Source organism: Panthera leo, chromosome D2 (assembly GCF_018350215.1).
Source record: "Panthera leo isolate Ple1 chromosome D2, P.leo_Ple1_pat1.1, whole genome shotgun sequence".
NCBI lineage: Eukaryota > Metazoa > Chordata > Mammalia > Carnivora > Felidae > Panthera > Panthera leo.
Window position 1 is genome coordinate 29,020,315 of NC_056689.1, and position 25,727 is coordinate 29,046,041.

Here is a 25,727-nt window from a genome sequence, read left to right on the forward strand (position 1 = left end):
TGACTCTTGATTTCAGCTCGCGTCATGATCCCACGGTTCATAGGTTTGAGCCCTGCCTGGGGCTCTGTGGGGACAGTGTGGAACCTGCTAGAGATTCTGTCTCCTTCTCTCTCTTTCCCCTCCCCACTGGTGCTCTCTCTCAAATAAATATATAAATATATAAATAAATAAAACTTTTGGCGCCTGGGTGGCTTAGTTAAGCGTCTGACTTGGGCTCAGGTCATGATCTCACAGTTTCTGGGTTCAAGCCCCACATCGGGCTTTGCTCTCACCAAGAAGCCTGCTTCAGATTCTCTGTCTCCCTCTCTCTTTGCCTCTCCCCGACTCATGCTCTCTCAAAAATAAACATTAAACAAAAAACTTTTTAATAAATAAATAAAAACTTTAATATGGTTTTACTCATTTCACTCAATCCACTCATTTCACAGTTTAAAAACACTTTAAAGGGGCACCTGGGTGGCTCTGTCAGTTAAGTGTCTGACTCTTGGTTTTGGCTCAGGTCACGATCTCACAGTTCATGAGTTTAAGCCATACATCAGGTTCTGTACTATCAGCACAGAGCCTGCTTAGGATTCTCTCTCTCTCCCACTCTCTCTGCCCTCCCCTGCTCACTCTTATCTCTCAAAATAAATAAACTTTAAAAAAATTTTAAAAACACTTTAAAAAACAATTGATAAAGTAGGAACTTAAAAGAACTTGAGAGAGTTGCAAACTGGTGAGATTTCTATCCCACACCAAGGAAGATAAGGTTAAAGAAGAGATTTTAAATGGTACTTGCTTAAGGGCAAATTATTATGATTATTATTATTTTTGCTAATGATACATACCTGTCTTAACTGAGATTCATCTCGAAGCTGCCTTCTGGCCTCGTTGTACATTTCATCAAGCCCCTGCCGAGAATGCTTATATGTTTGAAGCTCAGTTTCCACATCTACTTTGGTAACCTAGAAATAAAACATAAGTTTTTACTATTTAATCACTACTATTAATACAGCACAGAAATAAATATCCAGTCTATGCACAAGTCCTCCAAAGTGGCAATTTCTGACATAAGATGGTCTGTTTGCAATCAGTCTATACTTACCTCTAGGTTCTGCTGTGTTTTCATTAAAATCAATTTATTTTCACTTCGTAATTGATGATTTTCTTCTTGGAGTTTAATGATATTATTCTTTGCTATTGCTAACTAAAAATTACAAAACGGGGAAAGAAAAAGAATTTAAACACCATTACTTATACTTGCTTTACAGGTTATGTTCATGGCTATGAACAACAAAATATAAAATCCTAAAACTAGTCAAATGTCTCACATGTACAGAAGTTTTCATAAGAAAAATACGCTATTATCCCAAGATACCAGTAAAAAAATTATACTCTTATTTCTATTATTTCATTTTATTAGTCAAAATATGTTAGTTAAAACATATTATGCTTATCTGATTTATAATATTTTCTGAATACAAAGTGCCAGGAAACAATAAGACTGTAAAGATCTGTGTAAAGACAAGATCTATAAGGAAAGAAGGCTGTGCGATCACTGAAAATGTGATACAGACCTTCACAATAACCAAATAGGACACTCTCTGAAATACAGGAATAATACTGAGTGACCATCACAAATATGAGACATTTCTCAACATCAGAGGTAGCCATGAATGACTGAGTGGCTTGGCTCTGATGCCTAGAATGAAAAAAGGGATTCCAGGAAAGGAAAGCAGGGCCTACCCCTAATGTTGGCTTGCACATAAATTTCTGAACACTTCATCAGGGATATAACTTGAACTTTAGAGTGCGCCTAAGGCCAAGAAGAGGCACAAACTAGTGAGCAGCTCTAATGGTCCCCATCTATCTATCAAATGGTGCTGATGGCCAACAAATGTGAAAAGATGCTCAACATCACTGATCATCAGGGAAATGCAAATCAAAACCACGATGGCTAAAATCACCTGTAAGAATGGCTAAAATAAAAAACACAAGAAACAACAGGTGTTTACAAGGATGTGGAGAAAAAGGAACCCTCAGGCACTGTTGGTAGGAATATAAACTGGCTCAGCCACTGGGGAAAATAGTATGCAGGTTCCTGAAAAACTTAAAATAGAACTACCCTACCATCTAGTCATCACATTACCGGGCATTTACTAGAAAAAATACAAAAATACTAATTCAGAGATACATGCATCCCTATGGTTATTGCAGCATTATTTACAATAGCCAAACTATGGAGGTGGCCCAAGTATCCACTGACTGATGAATGGATAAAAGAGTTGTGGTATATGGGGTGCCTCGGTGGCTCAGTCAGTTAAGCATCCAACTTCTGCTCAGGTCATGATCTTGCAGTTTATGAGTTGAAGCCCCACGCTGGGCTCTGTGCTGACAGCTCGGAGCTTGGAGCCTGCTTCAGATTCTGTGTCTCCCTCTCTCTCTGCCCCTCCCCCATTCATGCTCTGTCTCTGTCTCTCTATCTCTCAAATAAGTAAACACTAAAAAAATTTTTTTTCAAAGTTGTGGTATAATATATACAATGGAGTATTATTCAGTCATAAAAAAGAATGAAATCTTGCAATTTGCAATGACATGATGGATAGAGCCAGAGTATAATGCTAAGCAAAATAAGTCAGTCAGAGAAAGACAAATACAGTATGATCTCATTCATGTGGAATTTAAGAAACAAATGAGCAAAGAAAAAAAAAAAACCAGAGAAATCAAGAAACAGACTCTTAACTATAGAAAGAACAAACTGATGGTTACCAGAGCGAAGGTGGGGGGGGGGGGGGGGGGGAGGGCGAAACAGGTGATAGGGATTAAACAGTACACTTATGATTTAAAGAAAAAACTATCAAATGGTCCCAAACCATCAAAACAAAGATGCATTCTAAACTGCGATCATGTAAATAATCATGTGCTCTCTGATCTGGAAAAATGAGGCCACTTCTAAACTAACAATTTTAATTAACATAGTAAGTAGGGTTCATAGCACTCGTAACACATTCCATCCTCTTAGCCTAAATAATTCGGAAAATACAAAGCAGTAACTCTGTGATTTGATAGATTTAAAAAACAAAAGAACTTATCTTAAAGTAACTTTACAAACAGTATTAAAAAGAGAGCAGAGATAAATTTCTGGTCTGGGACTACCAGATAGCCACTTTGACAACGCAGGAAACCAGAACATATGGGATGAGTTTTACACTTGGGAGGGCTGGAGAAAGGGTGGACATGATCATGTAGTGGTGCTTGTAAAGAAAAGGAATCTGAATAGTACAACAAGGACAGTATCATTTTAACAGGAATTTCAAACTATAGGTGAGTCACTATCTACATACAGGTCATCCAGATTTTATAATGAGAATCACATTTATTTATAGAAGAGCTTATAGGAGTGTCATCTTTGGAGCTAATTTCTAGGAGTATCTCACAGATTCACCTGAGAATTTGCCTGAGAATATGTGATTTCTCTAGAACTTCTAATCATCAATTACAACAATATTGCAAATACTCCATCATAATGATGAAAATGTGCCTGTGCGCATGCACATGCTTAATATATTCATACTTAAAATGGAAAAGGTTCACAAATACTAGGTCCATGAAACACAATTATCCACGGCTGGATTACAATACCTCTTCAATCAGCTTAGTATTTGACTTTTCTAATGAGTCAACTCTTGAATGGAGACTGCTGACTGTGCTGCTGAAATTAATAAAGAAAAAACTCATTCAAATCACACAAACTCACAAAGGCAAAAAAAGTATGTTATCCTGGACTTAATGTGTTGACTAACAAGTACCAATTGCCCTGAATTTTTTTTTTTTTTTTGAAGGTTAACTAATCCTTCTTTTCCTTGTTTTTGTTTTTTTTTTTTTTTTTTAAGTTTTTATTTCAATTCTGGTTAGTTAACAGCCCTGAATTTTTGGGTGTAGGAAATTTCATTAAGTTGGATAACTTCATTTGCCTAGGACAGCAATAAAGACTATAGAAAAGGAATCACTTCTATTAAAATTACATTTTACGCTGCTCATTACTTTTGTTGTCTTCTTAGAGTCCTTCTCACATTTAACTTATAATACTTAGAAATGGATTCCACACAAAGATCATCAAATATTGTTAAAACTAAATTCAGGGGCGCCTGGGTGGCGCAGTCGGTTGAGCGTCCGACTTCAGCCAGGTCACGATCTCGCGGTCCGTGAGTTCGAGCCCCGCGTCAGGCTCTGGGCTGATGGCTCGGAGCCTGGAGCCTGTTTCCGATTCTGTGTCTCCCTCTCTCTCTGCCCCTCCCCCGTTCATGCTCTGCCTCTCTCTGTCCCAAAAATAAATAAAAAACGTTGAAAAAAAAAAAAAAATTTAAAAAAACTAAATTCAAAATTATTTTTTAATGGATGAACTTTAAATATCTACTTTAGAAGTGGCTTAATGACACTTACACAGTGGTCTCCAACACAAACCTCATTCAGTTTCCCCTATCCACTTTCATAATAACTTAAAGACCTCTAAAGTCACCTATAGTTTGAGAACTGTGAATACCACATATACATCAGGTACCTGGTCAACCTGCAGCTAAGCAAACACCCTGACTTTCAAAGATATAGTTGAAAGTCATATTATGCCACATGAACAACTTGGTTTTTTACATTTTTATTTAAACTGATCAAGACTGAACATTATTGTACATTTTATTGAGTCTATTTATCAAGGCCTTGATTCTACCATCTCAAACTTTAATAAGACATGATATGCTGTATATATTAAAATAAAATCTATAGATTTCAACACATTTTATACCAGCCTCAGAAATAAATGTTGGTATTTTAGCTTAACTGGTGAAACAAGAAAAATGTTTTTTCATGCATATTGAATCATTTTTAATGTTTTTATTTATTTTTGAGACAGAGAGAGACACAGCATGAGCAGGGGAGGGGCAGAAAGGGAGGGAGACACAGAAACCAAAGCAGGCTCCAGGTTCTGAGCTGTCAGCACAGAGCCTGACGCGGGGCTTGAACTCACGGACCGTGAGATCATGTCCTGAGCTGAAGTCGGACGCTTAACGGACTGAGCTACCCAGGCGCCCCGAATCATTTTTAAATATAATCATTCTTAGGGTACCTGGGTGGCTCAGTCGGTTAAGCATCCAACTTCAGCTCAGGTTATGACCTCACGGTTTGTGAGTTCGAGCCCCGCGTCAGGCTCTGTGCTGACAGCTCAGAGCCTGGAGCCTGCTTTGGATTCTATGTGTCTCTCTCTCTCTGCCCCTACCCCACTACACTCTGTCTCTGTCTCAAAAATAAACATTTAAAAATAAATAAATAAATATAATATTCTTAGGTAAACAACTTGAGTTTTTCAAGAACAGCACGAGCCTGCTTTGGATTCTGTCTCTCCCTCTCTCTCTGCCCCTCCCCTGCTCATGTACTATCTCTGTCTCTCAAAAATAAACATTAAAAAAAAAAATGACAGAGTGAGAGAGAGACAGAGCCTGAAGTGGGGCACGGACTCACGGACTGTGAGATCATGACCTGAGCTGAAGTCAGACGCTTAACCAACTGAGCCACCCAGGCGCCACAAAAAAAAGCACTTTTAAAAACAATAAATCCTCACAGTGGTTTTTTTGAATGAAGGATAATATGAGTTCTATTTTTTTCTATATCTATTTTCTATATTTTTGAAATATTCTAAATATACAAAAACTTTCTAATTAGAAAAACAATGAAACATTTTTAAATACATAAAATGTACAAAAATAAGGCAGTAGTATTGCTGTAAATGATTTAATACACATATTTTAAAAGAAAATGAGAAAAACTCTCTGAACCAAATGGAATAGACTCTAAGATAAACTGAATAAAAACACTGAAGTATAGAATAGTGTGTTGGGGCGCCTGGGTGGCTCAGTCGGTTAAGCGTCCGACTTCGGCTCAGGTCATGATCTCACAGTTTGTGAACTTGAGCCCCGTGTCGGGCTCTGTGCTGACAGTTTAGAGCCTGGAGCCTGCTTCGAATTCTGTGTCTCCCTTTCTCTCTGCTCCTCCCCCGCTCATGCTCTGCCTCTCTCTCTCTCCTTCAAAAAAAAAAAAAACTTAATAGTGTGTAAGTTATACTACTTTATGTGTAAAAAAAAAAGAGAGGAAGGTGAGAACTTTAAGAATATATATTCATATTCTTGTCTATTTGTATAAAGTATCTCTGGAAGCATACACAAGAACTTATTAATTATTCCTGAAAAGGGAAACCAGGTAGTTGATCAGGTGAAAGGAAGACTTTTTTTGTGTGTGTTTTTTGAAGTTTAAACTATGTGAATACATTACCTGCTCCCAAAAGGGAATAAAGGTTTAAAATTAAATAAATAAGGAATACAAAGTTGCATTTAGAAATATAATCTCAATCTCAGAAATATAAATTACTAAATACACACACATACACACATATTTCGTATGAACATTAAAACTCCTTTAAAAAAAGGCACAAATAGAAGATCTTTCCTATCCAACTTCACAGAGAAAGCAAGAATTACAGCTTTAGTTTCTTCTTCTAATGGGAAAATGTTTAATTATATTTTATGCTTACTGAAACTTAGAAAATCATAAAAGTATAAAAAATTATTCATAATACCATCACCCAAAGATTGCCATTTTTGCTACTCATTTTAATTAATGGGAACAGTCCATTTCTAACTACATATCAAAGATTCCTCACTATACCTATGCTATTTTGTCCAAAATGAAATGTGTTAAGTGTAAAATACACATTGGATTGTGAAGACAAAACAAAAAAAGAATATAAGGTATCTCATGAAAAGTTTTTATACTGAACGATAATATTTTGGGTATATACTGGATTGAATAAAATATAGTTCTAAAATAATTTCAAGTTTCTTTTAATATGGTTACTACAATTTTAAATTATCTGTATAACAACTCACATTATACTTCTATTAGACAGAACTGCACTATACTATTTTACATTCAGATCTCTAAAATTCTTCCCAGAGTATTCACTGACAGCTTCAATGCCCAGGTGACACTGTAAGGAAAAAACTTCCACCATGGGAGGCAACAGCCACATTTACACATGAAGCTTGTTGAAGTAGGAAAAATGAATTTTCGAATCATGAAAATGATATAAACTTCCACTATATCTAGCCTTTTTTTCTCAAGGGTACAGGGATAAGTTTGAAATTGAATTTTTTTTAAGTTTACTTATTTGTTTTGAGAGAGAGAGAGCGAGCCTGTCCATGTCTAGGGAAGGGGGAGAGAGTGCCCCTTGAGAAAATCCCAAGCAGGCTCTGCACTGACAGTGCAGATGTGGGGCTCAAACTCACAAACTGTGAGATCATGACCTGAACCAAAATCAAGAGTGGGACACTTAGGGGTGCCTGGGTGGCTTGGGTGGTTGAATGACTGACTCTTGATTTCACCTCAGGTCATGATCTCACAGTTCATGATTCGAGCCCCACACTGGGCTTTGTGCTGATACTGCAGAGTCTGCCTGGGATTCTCTCTCTCTCTCTCTCTCTCTCTCTCTCTCTCTCTGTTCCTCCCCACACCCTGTGTGCCCTCTCTCAAAATAAATAAATAAACTTAATTTTTTTTTTTTTTAAAGAGTGGGACACTTAACCAACTGAGCCACCTAGATGCCCCTGAAATTGTATCCTTTTTTTTTTTTTACCTCTCTTCAGAAATTCTATCTTTAAATTCTCTCAAGGTCCTATTTGAAAATCTGACTCTCATTTTTTGTTGAAAATTATCTCCAAGATTTCTCTGTATTCTTAATTTCCACTCTCTATTCCCTCAACCCGTTCTCAAAGATATTTAGTAGGAAGGAATAGGGTAAAGCTGACCTAAAAAGGATGAAAAAAACCCCTAAGACAATAGTCACAAATGTACGAAGTATTCAAGTATCCATAATACTTACTTCAGTTGTCTGTTTAATTCTTCAACATAATTCTTCTGGTCTAATATGGCAGCAATTTGAACATTCCTAAAGATGGGGAAAAGTAGTTTTGTGTCAGTTGGAAAGGTGTTCAATGGATGACCAAACAAGTATCTACATCACCTAAAAGTGTTGTAAAACATAATGGCAAAAAAATTATCTTGCCTTCATTTTTAAAAATTTTTTTAACGTTTTTATTAATTTTTTGAAGAGATAAGGTGTGAGCAGAGGAGGGGCGGAGAGAAAGGGAGACACAGAATCTGAAGCAGGCTCCAGGCTCTGAGCCGTCAGCACAGAGCCTAACATGCGGCTCCAACCCACAAACCCCGAGATCATTTAAGTTGGATGCTCAACAGACTGAGCTACCCAGGCACCCCACATTATCTTACTTTTAAAATAAAATTCAACATTTTTACATTAAGGAGGCAGTAAACAGTGTACTAATTATAACCTTTATTAAATCTAGTATTAAGAAGTAATCTATTTAACAATACCATTAAAAAATATATTTAAGAATTCTTTTTGCATCAAGGCTCCTGTTAGGCTCAGTCAGTTAAGCGCTGACTTCCACTCAGGTCATGATCTGGCAGTTCATGAGTTCTGGCCCCTTGTCAGGCTCTGTGCTGACAGCTCAGAGCCTGGAGCCTGCTTCAGATTCTGTGTCTTCCTCACTCTCTGCCCCTCCCCCACTCATGCCCAGTCTCTCTCTCTCTCTCTCTCAAAAATAAAATAAACATTAAAAAAAAAAAAAAAGACGGGGTGCCTGGGTGGCTCAGTTGGTTAAGCGTCCAACTTCAGCTCAGGTCATGATCTCACGGTTCCTGTGTTTGAGCCCACATGGAGCTCTGTGCTGACAACTCAGAGCCTAGAGTCTGCTTCGGATTCTGTGTCTCCCTCTCTCTCTCCCCCACTCATTCTCTCTCTCTGTCTCAAAAATAAATATAATGTTAAAAAAAATTTTTTTTAAGAATTTCTTTTGCATCAGTATATTTTTTATTGAAATATACTTGATATAACTATAAATTTAAGGTGTACATATTATTTTGATACATTTGTGATAGGACTCCAACTGTAGCAATAATTAGCACAGCTATTATGCTACATAGTTATCCTTTCTCTAAGCTGTAATGAGTGTATTTTAAATTTAAACACTGGATCTTGAAATGAACCAGCATTTGTAAACTTGTGAATAAGTTTTCATCTCTTTTACCACAAAAAACAGCTGATTATTAAAATAGGTCTCAAGAACAGGTGTGACCAAAAGTCATAACCTTGTATTAAAGCCTCCTTCTAAGTGATTTTTGCTTTGTGAAATTTTTATATGGAAGCAAAACAAAATAAAGCAGGAACCATGCACAAAAAAGTAAATAAAAACTACATTATCAGTAGATGGACCCCATGGTGATTTGTAAAGAGCTCCATAGAAAATACAACATGTGAAATAACTTAGGAAAATCGTACCTTTCTTTATTTCCAATATCTTCTTCATTCTTTAAATACATGGAAAAATCAATCACTCCAACCTAAAGTAAATAATGTTATTTTTATTTAAAGGGGAGAAATGTTAGAAGTACATTTAACATGCAACTGAATTTCACTCTTAAGTTTCCTTTCATGTTTAATAGCACTGTTTACAATTTAGAGTTGTAAACTGGATCCAAGAGGAACAGCACAAACTAAAAACTCTCTGCATTTGGTTTTGGTCACTTTCACTTACTTGTGAGTCTAAATCTTCTCCCTTTACACAGAGATTAGCATCTATCACATTCAGGCCAACCAGCAGCCCAACAATCACTGCTCCTTCTTCTTCCATCATTAGTGCATGATACTCATAAAATTCACTGTGGAAATCAAAATAAAAAGCTTAAAACACAAATTTCTTTCAAACATAAATTTAAAATCTCAGCCCAGTAATATAAACATGAAATCCATACAAATTAGGTCTCTTCAAATCAGCTTTTCTAGATGTGAATAACAAACATTTTGAAATATTAGTGTCTATATAGACAACGCAAAAGAATGGGAAAGAGAAAAGAGAAAAAAAGAATTTTAAGACAGAGAAAGAAAAGAGAAGCAAAGAAATATATATCAAAAGAAAAAGGCATCACTGAGGTCTGGAATGTCCGTGACTCTCAGAAGACATAGTGACTATTACTGATCTGATTACAATACTTGTCAGAGTTGACTTTTCAAGCCTAGGATTTATTAAGAGTCTTGGGACAAATACTAAGGTAGGTAATGATATATGAAACATTTCAAAGCCCATGTTCAAATCAACATTTGATAAGTACATTGCAAGTGTTCTTAATAATCATCAACTAAAGATACTTATGGATATCTATATGCTAAAAAATGTTCAAACAAAGGACTTGTGAAAGAAATAGGACAATCTAAAAACTAAGACTTGACAATTACGTATTCATGGAACTAATTACCATGGTCTCATGCCTTCCTCAAGAAGTCCCATTTACAGTATTTAATCACTTTCATTGACCTTCAGAATATTATTGAGAAATTGCTGATGCTTAAAGTATGGTCATTCTCATTTAACAAATGGGAAAAACCAAGATGTATAACCAGAGTCATAAGTAAAACCAAAAATGACCAGATTTGGGGCACCTGGGTAGCTCAGTTGGTTAAGCATCCAACTCTTGATTTTGGCTTATGTCATGATCTCACAGTTCGTGAGATAAAGCTCCACATCGGGGCTCCATGCTGACAGTGTGGAGTCTACTTGGGATTCTCACTCTCCTCCCTCTCTCCCCCTCCCCCTGCTCATACACAGTCTCTTTCTCTCTTTCAAAATAAATAAACATTAAAAAAGAAATGACCAGATTCTCCAAAACATTAGAGAGGCACTCCAAGAGAAGAAGTGCAAATGGAGGGACAGCCATGGGCTGCTCCCTTTGACAACTGATTATCTTACTTTGAAATTTTCAAAGTCTGCTTAAAAATATATGGCCTTCGGGGCACCTGGGTGGCTCAGTCAGTTGAGCATCCGACTTTGGCTCAGGTCATGGTCTCGCAGTCCACGGGTTCGAGCCCCGCGTCGGGCTCTGTGCTGAGAGCTCAGAGCCTGGAGCCTGCTTTGGATTCTTTGTCTCCTTCTGTTTTAGCCCCTCCCCCACTCATTCTCTCTCTCCCTCTCTCTCTGTCAAAAATAAACATTAAAAAAAATTTTTTTTTAAATATATGGCCTTCAATTTAAACTGACAGTTTAAAAAGTGCCCACAACACAGGTGAAACAGTAGTTTAGTATGTAAAAAGAAACCTCTTGAATTAAAGTTCCAAATCCCAATACGAATTTTTATTCATAGAATTAACTCTAATTTAGAAAAAAAATGAAACTAACTTACAAATATAACACATAAATAAATTTCCTGCTTATCAGCCAAAACAAAGCTTATGGTATTCATTTTTTAGGCTAGTTCCTGATCCGTGTTATGTCCTTACCATGATTTTCTCTCTCACGTTGCTCTTCTTTTATTTTATACCATCTTATTGTATTTGTGTCTCCTTTTGTACCACATCTTTAATTCTCTTTGGAAAATAGGATATAAATGAAATTTTTTAAATGAAAATGAACATGATATAATGGTATGGTACTAACCTTAGGAGATCCCTTTGAATAATTAAGCAACGCAGGTAATCAGCCATTTTTTTTTTGCATGAGGGCTAATCGAAGCCATGCTCTTGCACGACCCAGGGGGGTCCTAAAAAGCAAAACGAACTGGTCAGAAAACTGCTCCAACCCTTATAGAATATGTAGTCTATTATACTATTTCTGTTGAGGTACATATTAATAAATAAAAACTGCAATTTATCATGGTTTCATCTTTGTGTCTACAGTTTTAAGCTAGCTCTTTGAGCATGCAATCTAATCCCTGGGAGCTATTTAAGTCTCTTTGGTAAACCTGCACCTGCAAGACATCTAGGTAACATTTTATGCCTTAGAAGAAAGGACTCTGAATAGTGAGGCTATTTCTGTAAGAAATATTTTGTCCAAACAGACCTAACCCTCTAAAGATGAATATGCAAGGAGCTCCTGGCTGGCTTAATCAGTACAGGTAGTTCAAGAGTAGTTCAAGAGCCACACTGGGCATAGAGGTTACTTAAAAAATAGTAATAATAATAATAATAATAATAATAATAATAATAATAATAAAAGATGAATATACAAAATGCATCAAATAAGGCAGTATAATGCCTTCAAAAAGTAACTGACATTATGGGATGCCTGGGTGGCTCAGTCAGTTGAGCATCCGATTCTTGATTTCAGCTCAGGTCATGATCTCAGGGTTCATGAGTTCAAGCCTCACATCCAGCTCTGCACTGACAGTGAGGAGCCTGCTTGAAATTCTTTCTCTGCCCCTCCCCTTCACACATGCTGTTTCCCTCTCAAAAATAAACATTAAAAAACAAAAGTAACTGACATCATATCTGAATTTTAAAAATCATAACAAAGAAGGCACTGAGCTTAAAAAAAAAAAAAAAAAAGAAGGCACTGAGCTGGTAATTAATTAAAGAGAAATCACCAGGCTGCTTGTTATTTTTCAAATGTTTCTCTATCCAGTTGTCCATAAAAAATTCAATCTCACACATCTTATCCAAGTTCTATCATTTAGTAAAAGTAAAAGCAAATTTTACAGAATATGTATGGTTTCTTAAAGAGAAAGATATCATTCACACTTTTATGTTTTCTTATACAAAGAATGTTTCAGCAGGTATTATGGGAGGAAAACTAATCTTCACAACAAAGAGCTAATGAGATTTTTATGGTGTAGCATTTTAATGAATACCATTCTTCAGAAAACATTTTTTACTCTTGTAGAGTTAGGCTTTTTAAAAACAATATGAACATGTATTTTCATATTAAAATAACCAAATTGTGTATTTCTAAGATTTTATTTTTAAATACTCTACACCCAATGTGGGGCATGAACTCACAACCCCAAGATCAAGAGCCAGCCAGGCACCCCTGTTTATACTTCTCTTTTTGAGACTTATAATTCCCTTTTTCTTCTATCTTTGCTGAAAATCACTATCCTTCTTAATATATCATTATAAGATACATCAAGTGTGAACATCACTTGCTATTTAACTCTAAAACCTGAGTCTAAGGGGCACCAGGCTGGCTCGGTTGATACAGCATGTGACTCTTGATCTCAGCATGAGTTCAAGCCCCACACTGAGTATAGAGATTACTTACAAAAAATAATAATGATAATAAATAAGAATAAAAATAAAAACTGAGTTTGAATCCTCACTCTGCCATGTATTAACTATAACTTCTCTGACCTTTATTTTTCACATCTATGTAATTATTATAATAATCTCTACCCTGTAAGACTGAAGTAAGCGCTAAATGAGACAAATCATGGAAAACAATCATTTTATTACCCTGATACAGTGCTTAATAAACAGTAGCCATTTACTTTATCATTCAATTAACTACAACTTGGAAATATTTGGATGTTGTGTTAACAGCCAGAAAACACTACCATATTCCCTGTAACATGTAAAACTCTCAATTATAAAGCTAAGAGAAAGTACACTGATAATCTGACAGAAAATGCAACGTTTACAACATTATATATTTGTTTGGTGAAATGGGCACATGACACTATACATCCCAATTTTCAGAGAAAGAAAAGTAATTTGCACCAGTCCCATATATATAAATGTCTTATATGAGAATTCAAATCTCCTGAGCCTATGCCCTGGATTTAACCTAAATCCGGCTTCAGCAAATAGTTACTTGCTGCCAACTAGCTTACTCCTGCAAACTAGCTTAACACTCAGGAAACAGAAATGCATAATTGACACATCTTATTTTAAAGGGACCTACAGTTTCCTGCAATATAATGCAGAATTGAAGTCACAGAATAAAGGAGTGAATACAGTGATAGGGTATAAATGGAAAAGCAGTTAGTTCTTACTGAAGGGGCTAAAACAGGGGGCACCTGGGTGGCTCACTTAAGTGTCAGACTTTGGTTCAGGTCATGATCTCATGGATCATGGGTTCGAGCCCCACATCAGGCTCTGTGCTAACAGCTCAGAGCTTGGAGCCTGCTTTGGATTCTGTGTCTCCCCCTTTCTCTCTGCCCCTCTCCGACTTGCGCTCTGTCTCTCTCTCAAAAATAAACCTTAAAAAAAACCGAAGAGGCTAAGAGAAAGTTCATAAAGGAAATGAAATTTGAGCTAAGCCATATAGAAAGAATAGAATTTTATTAGGAGAGAATGCAAAAAGGCTACTTACAGCTAAGAGAAGATAATAGAGTGTAAGGTACTTTTAAGAAACAGTAAATATTCTTTTGTGGTCAGAAATGAACAAGTAATAAGATTACTTACTTGAGACCAGGTAAATCCCGGACACTGGCTCCTATTTCCTCTGCTTCTGGGTACAGCTTTTCCACCAGTTCCAAGGGGCCCCAGATAGTTTTGTTATAACTCAAAAATGATTTTCTTACTGAAAAAAAACAGTACATATAATGCATACAATTTCAACATATAAAATTGTAATAACTTCCTTTTAAATATTTAGTTTCAACGTTTCTAACTTAATACACAATTATTCAAAGACCTTTCCTCTCTTATCACTACACAGCCCTACTGATCAGAAACCTATTTATCAGGATCCTGATATTTTTTCCTTATCAGAAATATGCATCTTGGCCATTCTTCCCTATGAGAAATATGCAGGCAGGTAATTAAAGTAAAAAAATAACTGGGATTATTCTTTACCAGTACCAAAATAAAGAAGTTTGGCAGCCCTAGCAGGGTGATCTTTATCAGCTTATTAAATAAACCAAAGACAAATAAGTAGTTATTTTACTTTTAATATAAAAGGTGTGAGAATTGGGTAATATAAAACCATGAAATCACTACATATTTCTTTCTTAGTACTGACCAGATCTCCTGCAGATCAAGGGTGATTATCATATGCACTAACCAAGGACAATCACCAAGATAAGCAATTTTTCCTTTCGGGGGAAAAAATCAGCACAAAGTAGCTTCACATTGATTCATCAAGACAAGCCTATGACTGTTAGGACATGCCTCCTGATATTTTGTGAAGTAAAGGCAAATAAATTCAGAAAAGAGTTTAGGTATACCTGGATGGCTTAGTGGGTTAAGCATGAGAATCTTGATTTCAGCCCAGATCATGATCTCACAGTTCCACGACAGCTCTGCACTGACAGTGTGGAACCTGCTTGGGATCCTCTCTCTCCCTCTCTCTCTGCCCCTCCCCGGCTTGCTCTCTTTCTCTCCCTCACTCTCTCTCAAAAATAAATTAACTAAAAAAAAAAAAAAAAAAAAAGGAAAGAAGAGTTTAAAATTTAACTATTTGGCCATCATTTTGCAAATTCCATTTCTGCAGCATGGGAGAAAATAAAGGTTTTTGTCACTGCTATTTTTTTTAAATAAAAGTTTATCGAAAAGCAAATTAAAGCTCAAGTGCCTTGGGTGGCTCAGTTGGTTAAGTGTCCGACATGGGCTCAGGTCATGATCTCGCAGTTTATGGGTTGGAGCCCTGGGTCAAGCTCTGTGCTGTCAGCTCAGAGCCTGGAACCTGCTTGGGATTCTGTGCCTCCCTCTCTCGCTCTCTGCCCCTCCCCCACTCATGCTCCAACTCTCTCTCTCAAAACTAAATAAACATTTAAAAAAACAATTCTTTTTAAACTCAAGGTGTTAGATCAGATTGGTGGCTTCTTGATGTATTGAAAGAAGTATTTAGAGACTGATAATGTTAAGAGTAGGAAAAAATATGATGTTTGATAAATCAGTGAAGGCTTCATAGAGGCCAGTTGCCTATATCCTTTGACCCAGTAATTCTACTCCTAGGAATCCTATCCTAAAGAGAGCAAGTATACAAACACACATACCCAACAATGTACTTACAGTACAATTTTTTTAACTTTATTTATTTTGAGAGAGAGAGAGAACATACAAGTGGGGAAGGGTCAGAAAGAGAGGGAAGGAGAGAGAGTCCCAAGCAGGCTCCATGATGTCAGTGCAAAGCCCAACATGGGGCTCAAACCCATGAACTGTGAGATCTGTGAGACCTGAGCCAAAATCAAAAGTCATAAGCTTAACCACCTGAGCCACCCAGGAGCCCCAACACAATATTAATAGTAAAAAATTGGAAGCAACCTAAGGGTACACTAAGAGGAGGACAGTTAATTAAGTTATGGTATACATATACTATGAAACTTTATAGAGCCATTAAAAATGTGATAAAGAGCTCTATGTAAATGGAAAGATCTCCAAACCATATCACCAATCTTTTAAAACAAAGTCACAGAATAATACTTATAGCATAATTCTATATACAGTAAAAGAAAAAAAAAACAGAAAAGAGCTAGAACAATGACAAGGAATAGACAAGGAAGAGAATGAAGGAAACAGTTTTTGTTCTATGTGCTTCTATGTTGTTTGGTTCATGTACAAAAAGAGTAGATTTCACTATTCTTTACACAATTTTTAAGAATTACTTTGTTTTCAGAGCACCTGGGTGGCTCAGTGGGTTGAACATCCGACTGTTGGTTTCAGCTCAGGTCAAGATCTCAATTTGTGAGATCAAGCCCTGCATGGAGCCCTGGGACTCTGTCTCTCCCTCTCTCTCTGCCCCTCCCACCGCATGCACCTGTGTGCACACTCTCTCTCTCTCAAAATACATAAAATTTTAAAAAATTACTTCATCCTCAATTGAAGAAAAAGTGGAATCTAAAAAAAACAAAATAAAAACCAGAACAGAGTGGTGGTTGCCAGAGGCAGAGAGTGGAGGCAAAGGAAATGGGTAAAGGTAGTCAAAAGGTATAAACTTCCAGTTATAAAATAAGTAAGCCATAAGGATGTAATGTACAGCATGATGACTACAATAATACTGTCATATATTTGAAAGTTGCTAAGAGAGTAAATATTAAAAGTTCATCAAAAGAAAAAAATTGTAACTATGTATGGTGATGGATATCACCATATTGTGGTGATCATTTCACAATACATAAAAATATCATATTATGCTGTATACCTGAAAATAATGAAAAATATCATATGTTGTATACCTGAAAATAATGTTAATTATATCTCAATAAAAATGTTTAATTAAAAAAAGAAGTTAGTACTTTAATAACATCACATAGAGTCTCAAATTTCGATGTCAAGGCTCCTTCTCAATTTTATGTAAACCTCTTCTGCTGTTGACATTGATCCTCACTTTCCTGCCCCTTAGTCAGAACTTCTAGGTCTGCCCAACTTAACCAGGTTCATACTATACCAACAAGGAACCAGGCAAGCTTCTTTTGCATTATAATAGTCACTTGGGTATAAACTTTTACTCACAGAGCCCCTACACAGCTGATCAAAAGAAGTAGAGACCAAAACTACCAACAACTGTTAATGCAATAAGTAAAAGAATAGTTATTACACAATGTATATTAAATAACTAAATATAATATAAACATTTCACAAGTAACAATAAATTCAACTGTGTAGAAGAATACAATATCCACTATTATCATCATTTCCAGGGAACACTCACATTTCTACGATAACCCAATCCAGAAGAAAATCTTTCTAGATCTCTTCCAGGGTCCCAAGGAGGTTTATATTTCAACAATCAACTATTTTTTTAAAAAATTTTTTAATGTCTATTTTTGAGAGAGAGACAGCATGAGTGGGGAAGAGGCAGAGAGAGAGGGAGACACAGAATCTGAAGCAGGGTCCAGGCTCTGAGCTGTCAGCACAGAGCCCAACATGGGGCTTGAACTGACCTACCACAAGATCATGACCTGAGCCTAACTGGGACTCTTAACCGACTGAGCCACCCAGATGCCCCAACAATCAACTATTTTAATGTATTTGTTCAATAGGACTGAAACTAGTAATAAGACTTCATATTGGGATCACTAAGCTTAATTTTTTTTTTAATTTTAACATTGTTTTAAGCTTAAAATTTTTTAAATAACTCTATAATTCCCCTAGAAAACAAATCACTTCAGAATATGTTGGGGGGGGGGGGGAGGAAATGGAAAATGTTTTTACAAAACACTAAGTAGGCATCTTTTTTTTTTTTTTTTTTTTTTTGAGAGAGAATGAGCAGAGCAGGGCAGGGCCAGAAAGAGGTAGAGAGAGATTCCCAAACAGGCTCCAATGTGGGCTCGATCTAATGAACCAGAGCCAAAACCAAGAGTCAGACGCTTAACCAAATGAGACACCAAGGAGCCCCTACGTAGGCACTTTCCGAAGACAACTTATTTAAGAAAACATAAAGCAGTGGGCTGTTTTCTCCCAAAACCAACCCACCCAGTATTTTTCAAATGTAAAGTAACAATAATTATGGCCTCAACAAATATCACATTTTCCAGGATGTTTAAGATGGAACAAGGGGATTATAAGTTAATTAGTTTTTTTTTTTTAATCTCATGATACCTTTAAGACCATGTTTCAGACAATGTTCCATAACAACAAAGAACTGCTGCAAGGGGGGATAGTCAGAATCCAAAGTGCGGCCAAAGCTCAGAGCAGATTCAATGAGTCCTTTGATACTCAACTTAGCCATGTTTAACAAGTTTGCTCTCTCTACAGCTGTGGGGTCTTTTGTAGCTGAAAGCACAAGAAAGGAGTCCATCATCATTTGCAAGACATGACATTGAAAAACATATAAACCCTTTCATTCTGCTGTAAAATGAACAATGCTGTTTTTCTCTGGTTGACAAATTAGTCTCCCTAACTAACCCACACTTTCTCTTTTTGTCTCTCACACACACCACAGAACATTACCATGCCTACCCAAGACACAGTTTATGGATTATTCTCAAGACCGTGCAAATTTGTTATTTTCTGGTATTTATTTTACTTTTTGTGGTACCTCTTCAGGGAGAATGAATTTTGATTTTTTTTTTTTTTTAATGACTTCTGGAGCTAAGATTGGAGTAATAACATATTTAAGAGTCTCATGCAAAAGGTGGACAGCAGTAGTCCAAGGATGAATCTCAAGGCAAAAAATGTTCAGAACTGGCAATAAAAGGCAATTACAATTTTAAAATTACACTATCATCTATAAATATGACAGGTAAATAAAAACAACTGGACAAATAAGGGGATACAGGCAAAGCCATTCAATTCTTTCATTTTAGCCCTCTTTCCATCTTGTTTTTTCATTGCTACTGTAGTTCTGTATTTCAGGACTCCTTTATTTTCCCAGAGGAAATAAAAGCAGAGTCCTTATTTCACATTTAAGTTCCCTGCCCTTCCACACAGCTGATTCAGTCAAAAACTAAGTTAACAGATACATTAAAAAAAAAAAAACTGATTTTTAATTGATATTTTCATATCACAAAACTCTTTTTCTTCCCCACAAATTTTATTCTTAATTTAGAAATTCAGATGTTTCCCCCTATTCTCACCACTGTTGTGACAGGCAGGAATATTTACAGCCAACACAGATGACAACATTAAGTGCAGAAAAATGAAAGCACTTAATATAACCTTTCATAATCTCTGGCAAATCTACTAGTCCAAGTGAACCAAGTGTCCGTTCCTCCTCTATTGAACAAAAGTCCAGGGTTTCCAATGATCCAGTATTCAAGTTCTGAGCTAAGGGTGAAACCTGAGTCAGAATTCTAAGCAACTAAAAATGCAAACACCCACAACAGCTATGACCAAGCTAACTGGTGGAAAATCTGCACACACATCACTCCTTCAAATCTGCATCGTGGTGTGATTCCCTCATTTTTCGGAAACCACTTGATGTTTCATAATCTGTACCAATTCTCATTTTTCTTAACAGTGTGGATCACGATCCGTAACTTGTGAAGGGACAAGCAGACAAAAGGCGCCTTTACAGCTGCTCCGAGGCAGGTCCATGCTCCGCGCCCGCAGCTTCCTCGCCCGGGAGCCTTTACACGCCGACCGCGCCCCGCCCGGGCTCGAAGATGTGTCCGGCTCTTCGCAGCCCCAACAAGGCCAAGGGCCAGTCCCCTCGTCTCGCCCGGGCCCAGAGTCCCCTCCCTGCCTCCCTGCAGTAAGGCTGCCCAAAGGGCTCGGGGCGCCCCAGGTTCCCCACGGAGGGCTCACCCGGGGTCCTGCGCGGCATCGCTGCACCTCTCCCGCCCTTGGCGTCGGGCACCCAAGCCAAAACCTGAGACGCGTCTTCCCTCCGCCACCCCCAAACCTGAAAAGTCATCGCCCGTCCGCGGCTGTTCCACCGACCCGGGAGCGGCCCCCTGGCCGACCCTGGCTTCGCCCCTTGGAAGTCGTCAGACAAGGAGCCCTCGGCCATTAGGCCCTAGAACCCGGGCGGGGTCGGGAGGCAACAAGGGGCGGCCGCGCGTTGCCATGGCGATCCCCGGCACCCCCGAGTCCCCGGCTGCCCCCGCCCTGGTCCAGGCCCGGACTCGGGCCCCAGTGGCGACCCGAGGCTTCGGTGCCTATCACCACGGGTCCTCCTCGCCCGGCCGCGTCCTAGGACGGAGAGCCCAGGGTCCGCTCTCGGTCCGCTCCCCTTACCCATGGCGGCGACGGCGGCGCGGTCTCGGGCGGGGACGCCCTGGGCCCCGCCAGCAGATTCCTTCAGGCGCGCGGCGGCCGCCACGGCGTCTGCCACCAGGCCTGCCGCGGCCCACAGCGCTCCCGGCGGCGGGAGGACGCCCGGGCGGTCCCGCGGCGCCGCGAGTGGGGGGCCGCGGGGCCTGCAACCGGCGGGAGAGAAACCCGCCCTCGCCAGGCCTCCTCGCGTCCAGTCGGACCGGAAGGAGAAGGGAGAGGAGCGTGAAGGTGACCTCGCGTGTGAGGAGCCTGAGGCTGGTCACCGGCCGGACCACCAGTCTCTCACCCGGGGGCTTCGCTGGCGCGCTGGGGCCGCTTTGCCAAAGGGTGCGAGCCACGTGCAAACGTTTTCATCCACACGGGGGCGGGGTTCATCTGACACACCTGACCGCTTCCCTTCACTCTTCTCAAACTTAGGGGAGCAGAAGAATTTAGAAAATCTGAAGCAGTTAACAGTAGGCAGAAATCTGCTGCAACTAAGCAGCCCCAAAACGACTTTTAAACTAGTAAATACACCGGCAGGGGGAAGGGCCACACTAATCAAGGGACAGAGGTATAGAAATAAAGCTACCTGTTTCTCATGTAAAGGGGCACCTGGGTGGCTCAGTCGGTTAGGTATCCGACCTTGGCTCAGGTCATGCTTTCACTGCAAGTTCAAGCCCCGCATCGGGATCTATCCTGATCGCTCAGAGCCTGGAGCCTGCTTCAGATTCTGTCTTCCTTGCTCTCTGCCCCTGCCGTGTTCACACTCTGTCTCTCTCACAAAAATAAACTCAAAAAAAAAAAAAATTTTGTTAAGAGGAAAAAAAACCCACATGGGCACATGACGGTAGGTTAAGCCTGGGAAACTTAAGCTATTACCTAGTTAGATCAGCAATTGTTAAGACAGTGGCGGAGCCAGAAAGACCGAGAAATTTCATGAAAATGGGGCTCTGCTCTGTCTCTTCAACACCTTGGCCAGTATAGTTCTGTTATGTTTATTTCTTTTGGTTTTTAATTTTCTTTACTGTGAGATAATCATACATAGAGAAAAAAGTATAAAACATATATGCAGTGTCAGGAGCAAGCTATAAAGATACAAACACGAGTTGTGTTTTTCCACAATGTCAGCCTTATTCAGTCATAAAACAAGATTAACATAATTATAAAACAAGTTCAGGATTCTGAACTCAATGACATTTCACCACGTGATTAAACTGGGGTTTACAAGTCACACAACAAAAGATAACACAGCCAGTAGGAAGTTAACAAACCAAACCAGAAGTCTGTGGGTGTGCAGTTGAGATAAAGCCTCAGTCTTGTTGGGTCACCTCTTAATATTTACATATTATGTTCAAGCACTGAAGGATCTCAGTTTTGTTCTGAGATCCATCAGGCAGAGCCTTCAGCAGCAGCTGCCTTTTTAAAGTGTTCACAGAGGGGTGTCTGAGGTGTCTTGACAGTTTGCTAAAATATCCTCCCTTTTTTTATTTGATGTTTTTATTTATTTTTGACAGACCAAGCATGAGTGGGGGAGGGGTAGAGGGAGGAAGACACAGAATCCCAAGCAGGTTCCAGGCTCTGACCTGTCAGCACAGAGCCGGACTTGGGGCTCAGACTCAGCCAAAGTCAGATGCTTAACCGACTGAGCCATGCGGATGCCCCTTTTTAATTTTTTAAAAATGTTTATTTTTGAGAGTGCACAAGCAGGGGAGGGGCAGAGAGAGAAGGACAGAGGGTCCAAAGCGAGCTCCACACTGACAGCAGAGAGCCCCATCCAGGGCTGGAACTTGTGAACCACAGTATCATGACCTGAGCTGAAGTCAGATGCTTAACCAACCGAGCCACCCAGGTGGCCCAATCCTCCCTTTTTTAAAGGAATTTAATCAGTCTTCGGCTCCTGCAGAGCTCCTCTGCTTCTGCTTGTTATCAGACTTGTACTGGGGTACAGTCAGCAGGTGCTGGTCTCCTCAAATATCTGATTGCTGCAGTACCCTTAACTGCTTGGTTATTGCTGGACATAAGTAACTCGCTCTCTACAAGTTTAAAGAATCATTATAAAATGAACAGCTGGGTGACTACCACCAGATCAGTGAGCACAGGATGGACCCATTCACCATTCACCTAGCCACCATTCATCATCCCCCTAGGTAAATACTATTCTGGCTTTTATGAGAATCATTTCCTTGCTTTGCTGTTTCTACCATGCAAATATGTTCCCCTAAACCAAGTAGTTTATTTTTCCTGTTTGTAAGCTTTTCACAAATGGAGTAACATGAATTTTATTACACTTCTTTTGTTCAACATCAATCATGTCCAAGTTCCAGGTTGTAGGGTTTCCAGGTTGTATGATATATCCTTATGCCAATGTGCAAGACAGTCAGTAGGGCATACCATTAAGAATAGGGGCGCATAGGTGGCTCAGCTGGTTAAGCATCTGACTCTTGATTTTGGCTCAGGTCATGATTTCACAGTTTATGAGTATGGCTGGTGAGTTTGAGCCCCGCTCTGCACACACTCTCTCAAAATAAATAAGGTATGCCTTTCCTTTTATTTAATGACAAACTTGGGGAGTCTGGGTGGCTCAGTTAGTTAAGCATCCGACTCTTGATTTTGGCTCAGGTCATGATCTTGGGGTTTGTGAGTTCAAGCTCCACCTCTGCTGTCAGCGCAGAGCCCACTTGGAATTCTCTCTCTCCCTAACCCACTCGTGTATGTGTACGTACTCTCTCTCAAAAATAAATAAGCATAAAAAATTAAAAAAAAAATTTACTGGGGCACCTGGATGGCTCAGTTAAGCTTCTGACTTTGGCTGAGGTCACGATCTCACGGTTCATGGGATTGAGCTTCGCATCAGGCTGTGTGCTGACAGCTCAGAACCTGGAGCCTGCTTTGGATTCTGTCTTCCTCCCTCTCTGCTCCTCCCCCACTCATGCTCTAGGTCTCTCAAAACATAAATAAACATTAAAAAAAATTTACTGACAAACTTTTTAAAACTTTTCTCAAAATGTATCAGCAGTTTGGTTTTTCTGTTGCTCTATGTTCGTTCTAATGCTTAGAATTGTGAGAATTTCTTTTCTGGCCAATCTTCTAGGTAAGCGATTGTATGATGGGTCTATTTTGTATGTATCTCATTATTTTACGGATGATACTGAGCACTTCCCCCATGTTTAATATTTGGAGTTTCTCCTTTGCAAATAGCCAATTTTTCTTTTGCCCTATCTTTTTCTTACTGGCCTGTACATGTTACTTAATATTCTACATACTAGTTTGGTGTCAATTATGTGTTGTCATTTTCTAATATTTTCTCTGTATAGAGACTTTGATAAATATAAATTCTTACTGTTCTTGTAGTTGAATTTATGGTTTATGCTTTACTGTCTTAAGAAATCCTCCCCACCTCAAGGTCATGAAGGTACTCTCTTTTAAGTTACATAGCTTCATCTTTCATGTTTAGGCCTGTTGTTGCACCCAGAATTGATTTTAGTGAATGGTGTGAAACAGGATCAAATTTCACTTTTTCCTTATGTGTAGACAACTATTCCATTATCCTTTCGCCACTGATCTTCCATGCCCCCTCTATTATTAGTGAGCATGTAATTATACATCAGTTCCTAGGCCAGAGTCTTTTTCATTTTCAAAACCACTCTATGAGGATAGAATTAGCTCCATTTTGCAGATGAAACTAAACTCTGAAAGGTTAAATAGCTTGCCTCTCTATTCAGAGAACTAAGGGACAGAACCAGAATTTGAGCCAATACAAATTGGCTTGATTTTCATATTATCAAAATACAGGAAGTTTTTAGTGTTCCAAGGAGTCTAAAACTCATTACAAGTCTAACCCCTTCTATCTTGCTATTAAATATTGAAATATGACTGACTTGTTCATTTTTCTTCTCTCCAAGTGATGGGTAAAGAAGGAAGTATTTGTATTCTAAGTGCATTTGAGAAAGCATATAAAATTAAGTATTTATTTTATAGAACCATGAAAACAAAGGAAAAGAGCTTTATTTCCTAGGTTGCTTTTCCTCCAGGGACTTTATAGGTGACAAGTAGGAAAGATATTTAATTCAGCAATAGACCAGTTTTATTTAAAGCAAGCAAATAAATTCTCCCTTTGAGGTATTCTTTTTTTCTTTTCTTTCTTTTTTTTTTTTTTAATTTTTAACGTTTATTTATTTTTGAGACAGAGAGAGACAGAGCACGAACAGGGGAAGGGCAGAGAGAGAGGAAGACACAGAATCTGAAGCAGGCTCCAGGCCCCGAGCGCGGGGCTCGAACTCACGGACCGTGAGATCATGACCTGAGCCGAAGTCGGACGCTTAACCGACAAAGCCACCCAGGCGCCCCGAGGTAGATATTCTTAAGCCCCAAAATATACATTTGCTGGGTATTCTAGTCCCCTTGTGTTGAAAAGAATTGGAATTTAGTGTCTATGTTTAAACTAAATTAACAGGATTAAAGTAGAATATTAATCTATTCTAAGCCCTTGATTTACTAAAGCTAACAATCTAGGTTTTTAAGCTTACTAATATCATCATATAACAAAAATACTATTTTTTAAAAGCTCATCACTGGGCACCTGGGTGGCTCAGTTGCTTGAGCATCCAACTTCGGCTCAGGCCATGATCTCATGGTTCATGAGTTCGAGCCCCATGTTGGGCTCTGCATGGACAGCCCAGAGACTGCCCATCTCCCTCTCTCTCTGCCCCATTCCCGCTGATGCATGCACACAAATTCTCTCTCAAAAATACACACTTTTAAAAAATAATAAAAATTTAAAAAATTAAAAAGCTCATCACATACTGAAGTATAGCAGTGAAATTAGAGGACATCTAGAATTTGCTTTAAAACATCTCAGCAAAGGGGAAAAAGAATATTGAAAATATTGCAGCAAAATCTTCTATTACATATGGGTGATGGGTATATTACATATGGGTGATGAGTATATATATATACAGGAGTTTACTGTTCTACTTTTGTGTATTTTTTTTTTTTTTTTTGAGAGAGAGAGAGAGAGAGAGAGAGAGACAGCAGGGGAGAGGAGCAGAGGGAAAAAGGGAGAGAATCTTAAGCAGTCTCCATGCCCAGTGCAGAGCCCGACAGGGATTGATCCCACAACCCTGGGATCACGACCTAAGCCGAAATCAAGAGCCGGATGCTCAACTGACCGAGCCACTCCAGCACCCCTTTTGTGTCTTTTTTATATGTGATATACCCTAATATTTTCCACTCTTTTCCTTTAAAAGCAAAGCTGGCTGTAACCTATTAAAAT

General features: G+C 38.7%; 1 protein-coding gene across 1 annotated transcript in view; it reads right to left on the reverse strand.

Moving 5' to 3' along the window:
• Window positions 1-20,583, reverse strand: part of RUFY2 (RUN and FYVE domain containing 2) — a 46,975-nt gene extending 26,392 nt beyond the window's left edge. Inside the window, 11 exon segments of the mRNA XM_042907603.1 lie at window positions 828-944; window positions 1,085-1,186; window positions 3,622-3,691; window positions 7,907-7,972; window positions 9,386-9,447; window positions 9,642-9,765; window positions 11,535-11,587; window positions 11,589-11,637; window positions 14,276-14,393; window positions 18,356-18,529; window positions 20,435-20,583. Coding sequence (XP_042763537.1) covers window positions 828-944; window positions 1,085-1,186; window positions 3,622-3,691; window positions 7,907-7,972; window positions 9,386-9,447; window positions 9,642-9,765; window positions 11,535-11,587; window positions 11,589-11,637; window positions 14,276-14,393; window positions 18,356-18,529; window positions 20,435-20,438 — 939 coding nt within the window. The 5' untranslated portion in view covers window positions 20,439-20,583.
• Between the last annotated feature and the right edge of the window lie 5,144 nt (window positions 20,584-25,727).